Raw genomic sequence first — 11,162 nt, 5'->3', positions numbered from 1 at the left:
TCGGCGTGTGATTGGAAACTGATCAAAAGGTGTAAACTGGCAGCGGTCCCCTGCTCACGAGGCCGTATCTTATGGGCTCGTGCTGCTGTTTGAATCACGCTGAGTTAAACGGGGGGTTTTCCGTAACGCTCGCGGGTCCCACAGCAAAACGGCGGACCTCAAATTTACAGCGCGCATAAACCCCGGCGACTCGTGACTGGAGGTGATGGATTAAGGCAGGGGTCCCCAATAGGCGGCCCGCGGGCCACGTCCGGCCCGTGACGGGTTGATTTATGGTCCGCGAGAATTTTTGGAGAAATGCCAGAAGGAAGAATTTTTTTTAATTTCCCTACCCCAAAATTTTTTTTAAATTAATTTCTTAGTAAAAGTAAGACTAGTAATATATCGAAAAATAGATGAAAAATCTCTGTTTAAATGATAATACCTGCAACGTATCGACACCGAAACAAACTAACGAACAACATGCTGCTGGAGGTTGATTGACTCGTGGTTTTAAAAGTGGCCCGCTATGAAAAGTAATTGGGGACCCCTGGATTAAGGATACAGATTAGATATGACTCACGCGCGCACATGCCGCGTGTCATACGCATTGGTCCGGGGGAGGGGGGCACGTGGGGGGGGCGAGGCACGTGTGGCAAAACCCCCCCTTCCTAATGGTGGGACTGTAGAAGACGGTAAGGACGTTGGGTTTAAACCTGTTGACGAGTAAAAACCCACCAGATCTCCTCCACAGCCCTCTCACCAGGCGCATTAACAAGTTAATTACGTCATTAAAACAGTAAACAGGTTGGTTTAAATTTAGATGATCTGATTAATAAGTTACCTAAGAGCCCCCCCCCCCATGAACTTCCTGGTCTTTTTTTAGGACTCTGTGGTCTCTGCACAGTATTTCAATGTGGGGGGGGGTTGCTTTGCCTCCTTTGGGTACAGAGTCTTGCTGGGTCTCTTGTCAGACGTCATCAGGGCTCAGCCAATCTCCTTTCCCTGATAGGAGGTGAAAGCTGTTTGGGGAAAGCTTCTTCTCAACATTTGCACCCACGCTGGATGTCATGGTGAATGGGGCTGATGGGGGAACACGCCGCCCGCCACTCAGCACGGGCGTCTGCCTGGCAGATTAGCTGGTTACTGGAGGAGCTTTGCGGGATTACAGGACATGAGCCTGTCTGGTATCTGAAGTGCCCCCCCACCCCCCACCCCCACCCCACCTTGGTCCTCCAGAGGGAACATAGGAGATGCTAGCGGATGGTTGACTCATCTAGGTGAAAGAAGTTAGCTCACAGGATGCTTTTCCAGTTACACCAGTGTACCCTGTACCTTATCAAGATCACCACGACGCCTGTTTTATATATCAGGGAAATGACCGGGCGAGACGGGGTCTTGTCACCGAGCTTTACAAAACCTCCACCCGGATTCAGAGAGACAGCAAGTAGGGTTTGACGACAGAGGCGTGTGAAAACGCCTCGCTGGTTTTATGTGGGGATGTAAAATTCTGGGCAAACGGTGCAATGGGGATACGTAGTGCAATTGACGGCTGCTCTCGCTCCGCCATTGTGACTGCTTTCCCAGTACACAAACAACAATAGGTGAAAACAACAATTAGAAAAAGGGGCTTGACTCTGATGTACAGCACACAGAAGCAGACGGACACATGGCATGAATGGACGATGGGGACAGAAAGGGGCTCGCAGCGAATGGGCCATTTGCATGGCTGATGTCCAAGGTAATTGCAGCTGCGTGTCTCCTTTCTTTGTTTCGCTGTGTTATTATTTCTACAATGCCAGACCACGTGACCGTACTGCTTTTTAAAACCCCAGCAATTAGCATCTGCACCTCTGTCCACTGCTACCTTCGATACTTCTGCCTCTCTCTCTCCCTCCCTCCGTAGTACATCTGTACATCTGCCCCGTGTTCATTTGGGTACCGGATATAAAACATCCGGGGGGGGGTTGCTTTCTCATTGCAGGCCTTACCTACAACATCATCACATACCTGCACCATGTTCAGCGGCAAGGCTCAGTGACCGGCTAAAGTCTCACTGGTGGAAGAGGTAGGCCTGCAGCTAGCATTTGATCACACGCCCTTGGCTATAGCCACGATGAAGAGGTAGGCCTGCAGTTAGCATTTTATCACACGCCCTTGGCTATAGCCACGATGAAGAGGTAGGCCTGCAGCTTGCATTTGATCACACGCCCTTGGCTATAGCCATGATGAAGAGGTAGGCCTGCAGCTAGCATTTTATCACACGCCCTTGGCTATAGCCACGATGAAGAGGTAGACCTGCAGCTAGCATTTGATCGCACGCCCTTGGCTATAGCCACGATGAAGAGGTAGACCTGCAGCTAGCATTTGATCGCACGCCCTTGGCTATAGCCACGATGAAGAGGTAGGCCTGCAGCTAGCATTTTATCACACGCCCTTGGCTATAGCCACGATGAAGAGGTAGGCCTGCAGCTAGCATTTTATCACACGCCCTTGGCTATAGCCACGATGAAGAGGTAGGCCTGCAGCTAGCATTTTATCACACGCCCTTGGCTATAGCCACGATGAACAGGTAGGCCTGCAGCTAGCATTTGATCACACGCCCTTGGCTATAGCCGCGATAAAGAGGTAGGCCTGCCGCTAGCATTTGATCACACGCCCTTGGCTATAGCCACGATGAAGAGGTAGGGCTGCTGCTTGCATTTGATCACACGCCCTTGGCTATAGCCACGATGAAGAGGTAGGCCTGCAGCTTGCATTTTATCACACGCCCTTGGCTATAGCCACGATGAAGAGGTAGGCCTGCAGCTTGCATTTTATCACACGCCCTTGGCTATAGCCACGATGAAGAGGTAGACCTGCAGCTAGCATTTGATCGCACGCCCTTGGCTATAGCCACGATGAAGAGGTAGACCTGCAGCTTGCATTTTATCACACGCCCTTGACTATAGCCACGATGAAGAGGTAGGCCTGCAGCTAGCATTTTATCACACGCCCTTGGCTATAGCCACGATGAAGAGGTAGGGCTGCAGCTTGCATTTGATCACACGCCCTTGGCTGTAGCCACGATGAAGAGGGAGGGCTGCAGCTTGCATTTGATCACACGCCCTTGGCTATAGCCACGATGAACAGGTAGGCCTGCAGCTAGCATTTGATCACACGCCCTTGGCTATAGCCACGATGAAGAGGTAGGCCTGCAGCTAGCATTTTATCACACGCCCTTAGCTATAGCCACGATGAAGAGGTAGGCCTGCAGCTAGCATTTTATCACACGCCCTTGGCTATAGCCACGATGAAGAGGTAGGCCTGCAGCTAGCATTTCATCACACGCCCTTGGCTATAGCCACGATGAAGAGGTAGGGCTGCCGCTAGCATCTTATCACACGCCCTTGGCTATAGCCACGATGAAGAGGTAGGCCTGCAGCTAGCATTTTATCACACGCCCTTGGCTATAGCCGCGATAAAGAGGTAGGTCTGCCGCTAGCATTTGATCACACGCCCTTGGCTATAGCCACGATGAAGAGGTAGGCCTGCAGCTTGCATTTTATCACACGCCCTTGGCTATAGCCACGATGAAGAGGTAGGCCTGCAGCTTGCATTTTATCACACGCCCTTGGCTATAGCCACGATGAAGAGGTAGGCCTGCAGCTAGCATTTTATCACACGCCCTTGGCTATAGCCACGATGAAGAGGTAGGCCTGCAGCTTGCATTTTATCACACGCCCTTGGCTATAGCCGTGATGAAGAGGTAGGCCTGCAGCTAGCATTTGATCACACGCCCTTGGCTATAGCCACGATGAAGAGGTAGGCCTGCAGCTAGCATTCGATCACACGCCCTTGGCTATAGCCACGATGAAGAGGTAGGCCTGCAGCTTGCATTTTATCACACGCCCTTGGCTATATCCAAAGGAGTTGAATCAAGTGCAACTGGACTTGGTGTATATCCGTGAAGACGTTTCGCCTCTCATCCAAGAGGCTTCCTCAGTTCGTGCCTTTCTGACTAGACCAAGCTAGTCTGACTGGCTGGTGATGAGACTCAGAATTTATCCTCTAGGAGTCATTGTCAGAGCTATGGATATGCGTATAGCCATGATGAAGAGGTAGGTCTGCAGCTAGCATTTTATCACACGCCCTTGGCTATAGCCATGATGACCCGTGAGCGATAGTGAAAGGCTCAGGTGGGGTTCCCGCTGTGTTGTGCCAATCCTAATTGGTCTTTACATTGTCATGCCACTTGTGAGGCGAGCGCTCCGAGTTCGCCCTTCAGTGGGGTGGGAGTCTCTCACCCTGGCGTGTTAAGGGATTACAACCTGAGACAGTGACTGCATCCTGGATTAAGGTTTCCCTTCAAGGGGGGAACTCTTCCCGCTTGCCGGCCTGTCTCCGGTGATTAGGCGGTGATCAATAGGTGTGTATTTGCAGTGAAGAGAGACTGCGCGCCTCGGAGCTGCAGAGCCCATGATAGATACCGGTGCAAATGAATAGGCCGTTTATTTGTGTCATTTAGTCTCTGCGGGTATCTGATGAGATGTAAATACGTCAGTTTGAATTCAGTTGGCTAACCACCATCTTTATGTATGAAGCGAAAGGAAGTGGCTCGGCGCAGTTTTATCAAATCGACAACTTTATTATTTTTCATCTAATTATGAAAAAGTATATAAAAGACTTTTTTAAAATTTTTTATTGAAGATGTGACTCTATTATTGACAAAAGAACCCCCAAAGAGGAACAAACTGACACCGACTAGCAATGGGCCCCTAATGGGCTTAAAAGCGCGCACCTGCACACAGACGCTGTCCGAAGTCCAGATTTAATCTGGACGGTGACTTTGTGTAGGTTATTAAACGTACACCAAGGAGCTGGTGTAATAGTGAGGTCGCAGGATCCTTTGTTAAATCCTCCGATGTTGACAATAGCTAATGCCTCCTAAGGGGCCGTGGTTGAGCTGCTAAAGCCTTGTTATCACTGACGTCAGTTCATAGTTACTGGAAGCCCATGCAGGGAGGCGCTGAGCGCTTTCTACCCAGACGTCCAACACAAATGCAATATACCATCATTTTGAGTTAGACAGATGAACAAAAATACTCTTCTGCATCCACATGAAAGGGAAAGAGGGCAGTATGCCTATAGATTTTAACTCATTTTGACTATATATGACTATATATATATATATATGATGGGTTACACTAGTATATCGTGCAAGCTCTTGCAGTCATTTGCACAGCAAGTGAATGTCACATTGATAGACACACCAATGGGAGGAAGTGGTGTCTGTCTTGCATTCATTTTTCACAAATTCCTGAAAACATAAGAAAAAAAAATCCCTCCAATAAACCAAACAGCATTGTGAGATCTGGCAGATACTCAAAGCAGGCATTGGAAAAAAGTAGCTCACAATAAATTTCACAGTGTAAAACATTAACTATTCATCCAACGGTGAACCGACTACTCCAATAAAATACAATTTTTATTACGTATTTATTTTTGCTTTCAGATTCATAATGAGCTGTGCCGTACAGAAACGCAACATCTCGTTCAGTGGAAAACAGGGACACATAGTGTCATAGATGCGAAACACAACCGTTGTGCGACTTTGTTGTGAACGAAACAGCACGGGATCACAGTTTAGATCTAGTATTGACTGCATGTTTTCAACTGAGTAGCTAACATTAGATCCCATTTTCACATTATCCTGACTGGCTGCGTAACATTAACACTGTAGAATTGATTCTTTTGCACTGATTCAAAAAAAAAGCTAAAGTTAGCCCGTCTGAATCCTGTTTTTAACCAACCAACAAATGCGGAAAAGCGAGCTGACACATCAGAAACACTTAAAAACTCAATCGCAAGGTTGATTTGTTTGAGCACGTCAAAGGAGGTCGAGCATGTCTTACTCGCATCTCTGTTGATGGAGTTTCTGTGAAATCCTACCTCGAACGAAACCGGATGGCCCATACCAAGAGATGGATTATATAAGGGGGAGGCTAATAGACAATATTGTTGGGGGTGCAGGAAAAATATTTTGCCATGTTTCTTACCAATAATGGTTATAATGTAAAGTATTCATCCTCTTACAACTGCACATTTTAGATGTGCTCACTCACAAACATTTTTGAAGGGGTTGCATGCCTATCTGTGTACATATTACAGCTAAATGTGAGATGAAGCAGTCTTCACATTGTTCATACGACATATTAGTAGCATAAAAAATGCAATATCCATGATGCTAACATGGAAATTTAGTATGTGAAATGTATGTGTATGCATTCTACACAGACAAAAATATCAAGTATGGAGCTTATGACCAGTAAACTCTCAAAACCATCCCGTAATTCCTCGCTCCTTCGTTGTTTCCATGAAAGCGAACAGCCAGGGGGAACTTTTCCAAAGCAATATGGCCATCAGTAAAACAGGAGGAGCTGCAGCGGACATTGGCAAATTCAAATATACTTTTTAACAATTTCATGATAAAATGTTTTCAGCATGAATAAAGACCTAAGGCTATATCAGAATGGACCAAGAAAAAAAAAAGCATCAAAGTTCTTCTTCCAGTGTTACGAATGGTCACCAGGCTTGGATGTGAGCCTGCCAAGCGTAATATATGTAGCATGTGGTGCATGCTGTATTATGTATACTGAATATTATGCTTACACAGTATGCAGCATACACCACATACTTGAAATATGCATCATTTCCTAACAATTCAGACACCACTTGAATGGCGGTTTGCGAGAGGGTGGGTTGAGTTAAGAGTCCAGCTTCACGAGGTGCTTCGCATCCAAGAAGAAAATATCACGTGTCAACATGTTCGTCAGTCTTAGGTGTCTCCAAAGTGAGCGGATGCTGAGGGAAGCGTATCGCCTCACTGTTGCGGCGCATGTAAGCGTGGCCGCTGATGGGGTACCACATCTCGGTGAAGGTCAGGCTGGCCACAGTGATGGCGCAGCGTCCCAGGACCTTGAAGCCCGACTTGCGGTAGAAGGGGACGAGGGAGTCCTCGCACATGAGGACGGCCCGCCGCACGTTCGGCAGGCAGCGCAGGTACTGCAGGTAACGCCACATCAGGATGGGGCCTTTCCCCTGCTGTCTGAAAGTGCGGTGGACAGCCAAGACGTGGATGTGGACCGTGGAGCCACGGGGCTTGTGAAGAGTCAGTGCATCCTATGTGGGGGGCAGAGATAGAGCTTGTGTCAGACGCCGCATGTTTTGTTTGAATAAAAGCAAAACGCTGGCAGATTTTGACCTAAACCCATTTCCCTACCATTCAGAGTCAAGCCAAGTGACGGGTAGCAGAGTCTTTTAAATTGATTCAGTATTGAGCAAGTATTTAGTTACCCTCCCCCCCTTTTTCTCCCCCAGTTGTATTCGGCCAATTACCCCACTCTTCCGAGCCGTCCCGGTCGCTGCTCCACCCCCCTCTGCCGATCCGGGGAGGGCTGCAGACTACCACGTGCCTCCTCCCATACGTGTGGAGTCGCCAGCCGCTTCTTTTCACCTGACAGTGAGGAGTTTCGCCAGGGGGATGTGGCGCGTGGGAGGATCACGCTGTTCCCCCCCAGTTCCCTCTCCCCCCCAAACAGGCACCCCAACTGACCAGAGGAGGCGCTACTGCAGCGACCAGGACACACCCACATCCGGCTTCCCACCCGCAGACACGGCCAACTGTGTCTGCAGGGACGCCCGACCAAGCCGGAGGTAACACGGGGATTCGAACCGGCGATCCCCGTGTTGGTAGGCAACGGAATAGACCACCACGCTGCCGGGACGCCCGGGAAACCATTTAAATGCAGAAATATAATGTGTGATTGCTCAAATAGCACATACATACAACACGTATTGGGTTCATGGCCTATATGCACTCATGCACACATGTTCTATATGTGCTGTTTGAGATTTATTTTACTTTTGGGAACTTTTTTCAACTTTTCTTTCACTGTTTAACTGTACGTATCGTCTTTTTTTTTTTCCTAGAATAAAGCATTAATTGCGAAGCTTTGCTGGAGATGTCTTACTGTGGTGAGCCGGTCCTGGTCCCACAGAGAACCAATGATAAAAGCCACAAGTCGGCCCTCCTCAAACCAGCCCATGGAGAACTCCGGACACAAGGTGAGGAAATGACGCACCTCATCCAGATGGAGTGGACACTCTCCTGACACCGAGATAAAGGCTAGAGAGAGAGAGAGGGAGAGAGAGAGAGAGAGAGAGAGAGAGGGAGAGAGAGAGAGAGAGGGAGAGAGAGAGGGAGAGGGGGAGAGAGAGGGAGGGGGAGAGAGGGGGGTGGGTGTTATACCTTAGTGAAGTTATGCCATGGCACGTTGTTTGTACAAAGGCAGTTTTCATATGAGACTCAGATCAATGAAAACGATGTGAACATGCATCAAGAAAACTATAAGCTGTATGAACTGACAGGTAGACCAGCCTTTGATACAGTACTGGTCTACTCCAGGAAGCAAGCAAGCAAGAAACAAACAGACAAACAAACAAACAAACAAAAAGAGAAAGGAAGGAACAAAGAAAGAAAGAAAGAAAGAAACAAAACGAGAAAGGAAGAAAAGAAGGAACAAAGAAAGACAAACAAACAAAGAGAGAAAGGGAGAAAGGAAGGAACAAAGAAAGAAAGAAACAAACAAAACGAGAAAGGAAGAAAGGAAGAAAGAAAGAAACAAACAAACAAAGAAACAAAAAGAGAAAGGAAAGAAGAAAGAAAGAAACAAAATGAGAAAGGAAGGAACAAAGAAAGAAACAAAACGAGAAAGGAAGAAACAAAGAAAGAAAGAAAGAAAGAAAGAAAGAAACAAAACGAGAAAGGAAGAAACAAACAAACAAAACGAGAAAGGAAGAAAGGAAGGAACAAAGAAAGAAAGAAACAAATAAACAAAACGAGAAAGGAAGAAAGGAAGGAACAAAGAAAGAAAGAAAGAAAGAAAGAAAGAAAGAAACAAAACGAGAAAGGAAGAAAGGAAGGAACAAACAAACAAAAAGAGAAAGGAAGAAAGGAAGGAACAAAGAAAGAAAGAAACAAACAAACAAAGAAACAAAAAGAGAAAGAAGAAAGGAAGGAACAAAGAAAGAAAGAAAGAAACAAACAAACAAAGAAACAAAAAGAGAAAGGAAGGAACAAAGAAAGAAAGAAACAAAATGAGAAAGGAAGGAACAAAGAAAGAAACAAAACGAGAAAGGAAGAAAGGAAGAAACAAAGAAAGAAACAAACAAACAAACAAAACGAGAAAGGAAGAAAGGAAGGAACAAAGAAAGAAACAAACAAACAAAACGAGAAAGGAAGAAAGGAAGGAACAAAGAAAGAAAGAAACAAACAAAACGAGAAAGGAAGAAAGGAAGGAACAAAAAGAGAAAGAAAGACAGGAACAAAGAAACAGAAAGAAAGAAGGAAGAAACAAAGATAAAGAAGGGAGAAAAAAGATGAAGGAGACAAAGACAAAAAGAAAGTAAGAAATAAAGACTTGCTGTTGTCTGCAGTGAGAGAGAGAGAGAGGTGGTCTTGTCCCTGCGGGGGGGGGAGTTGGGTGGGTGGGGGGTGGGTGGGGAAGGGTGGTGGGGGTGGGGAACGTACCCTCCCTCTCGATCTCGAAGACGCTGACGGCGTCGTGCGTGTTGAGGGGTCGCACCTCGCTGGCCGGCAGCGTGTGTCTCCTCTGCGGGCCGGGCGACACGGAAGACGCGCTCTGCATTGGCTTGATGAAGGGCAGGGCGCCCGCCACAGGCATGGCACGCAGCCGCAGAGCTCGCGTCCCCCTCAGAAACCCGCTCCTCCTCCGCTCCTCCGGGCGCGGGCTCTCTCGCGGGTCGTCCTGCGAGGCAGACAGGCGGTCAGGACCGCGCCTGGCGTTTATGAGACACCTGCCGCGGACGTCATCCGCGCGCGATTTGCATGTGAATAGTTGGCGTCAGGAATGTTGAATGGCGCAAAACAAACCGAGGGCGACAGATTATAGAGCAGCGCACCAAACCGTATAATCAAACGCTCCCATTACGGCCATTTGGCTTTACAGCCTGGCGGGTTTGGGATTTCAGTGAAAGCTATAGATGATGGCGGGAACAGACGGAACAGACACCCAGCAACTTGCAGCCTATATTTAGCACGCGACACCACGGGGAAGGGAGTGACACCTCTCCATCAGCATATTGGTCTTGGGCCATTATGGAGACACATGTCATATTTTCATCCCCTGTAAAGCTGCGCACGCACACTCTGTTGTTATGGGACACTTACCGGCACAGATGAGAAATTGTCTGTGTTCCGTCAAGTTTTGTTGGCTTTTTTTCTTTCTTTCTCTTCTTTTCTTTTCTTTTTCTTTTTTGTTTGTTTGTTTTTGCTGTGTCCGCCCTTACATAAAATAGTATACTTGAAGTCTATTTTATTAAGTAAACTTCAAGTGTACTCAAGTATAATTTTGTTTAGTATATCTCTGATAAGTACTTAAAAAGTAAACTGAAAGTATACTCACTAATATTTAGTTTAAAATAAGTATACTAATAGCACACTTGAATAAACTACTTTTTTGTAAGGGGTCTCTGCGCCTCGTCTTTCAGTGCTCCTCGGAAGACGTCTCTCCTCGTTAGGCAGTGATTATTACTTTGTGTCACGTGACGACGGATTATAGAAGTTTCCACAACTCGGCGCGCTGTGCGCGTGCGCGGAGCGCGTGATACACGCGAGCGCGTAAGAAGCGGGTGCGTTGTAGAAAATGCTGCGGAGAGTTGGTTGTTGCGCGCGTCGCAGAAAGCGGGTGCGTTGTAGAAAATGCGGCGGAATGGTTGTTGAGCGCGTCGCAGAAAGCGGATGCGTTGTAGGAAATGCGGCGGAGTTTGTGGTTCGTAGCGTCGCAGAAAGCGGGTGCGTCGCAGAAAGCGTTGCGGAGCGTCGTCTGTCCCTCGCGTCGCAGAAAGCGGGTGCGTTGTATAAAATGCTGCGGAGAGTTGGCTGTTGCGTGCGTCGCAGAAAGCGCGTGTATCTGGCTCCGAGGCACGAGTTTCCCTTGGACGAGAAAGAAAAACGGAACATGGCCCCGATAGCAGACTCGCACCCAGATAGCAAAACTGCTGCGGCCCGGACCCGTCCCACACCGACACTTTCATCCGGCCCACATATGGAATGATGGCACTTGGGCAGTCCGCTCCTGTTTGCCAGATCTGGGCCAGAACCAAGCCATAGCAATGCCGCA

General features: G+C 47.7%; 1 protein-coding gene across 1 annotated transcript; it reads right to left on the bottom strand.

Moving 5' to 3' along the window:
• Positions 1-6,771: 6,771 nt before the first annotated feature.
• On the bottom strand, positions 6,772-9,704 carry LOC130119224 (serotonin N-acetyltransferase-like). Its single transcript, XM_056287662.1, has 3 exons — positions 9,551-9,704; positions 7,992-8,146; positions 6,772-7,140 (listed from the first exon to the last, which is right to left on the bottom strand). The coding sequence occupies exons 1-3, from the start codon at positions 9,702-9,704 to the stop codon at positions 6,772-6,774; spliced, it is 678 nt and encodes a 225-aa protein (XP_056143637.1).
• Positions 9,705-11,162: the final 1,458 nt, after the last annotated feature.

The sequence above is a fragment of the Lampris incognitus genome, chromosome 10, assembly GCF_029633865.1.
Source record: "Lampris incognitus isolate fLamInc1 chromosome 10, fLamInc1.hap2, whole genome shotgun sequence".
In the NCBI taxonomy this organism is placed as follows: domain Eukaryota; kingdom Metazoa; phylum Chordata; class Actinopteri; order Lampriformes; family Lampridae; genus Lampris; species Lampris incognitus.
Note: the sequence above shows the minus strand (reverse complement) of the source record. Positions and strands in the feature narration are given on the sequence as shown.

Bases quoted from the DNA above. Each gene is read 5' to 3' on its own strand.
- LOC130119224 (XM_056287662.1), bottom strand. From the start codon at position 9,704: ATGCCTGTGGCGGGCGCCCTGCCCTTCATCAAGCCAATGCAGAGCGCG. The intron at 8,147-9,550 runs GTACGTTCCCCA...CTCTCTCTCTAG, and splicing joins CTTCGAGATCGAGAGGGAGG to CCTTTATCTCGGTGTCAGGA. The intron at 7,141-7,991 runs GTAAGACATCTC...CCCCCCACATAG, and splicing joins ACCAGGACCGGCTCACCACA to GATGCACTGACTCTTCACAA.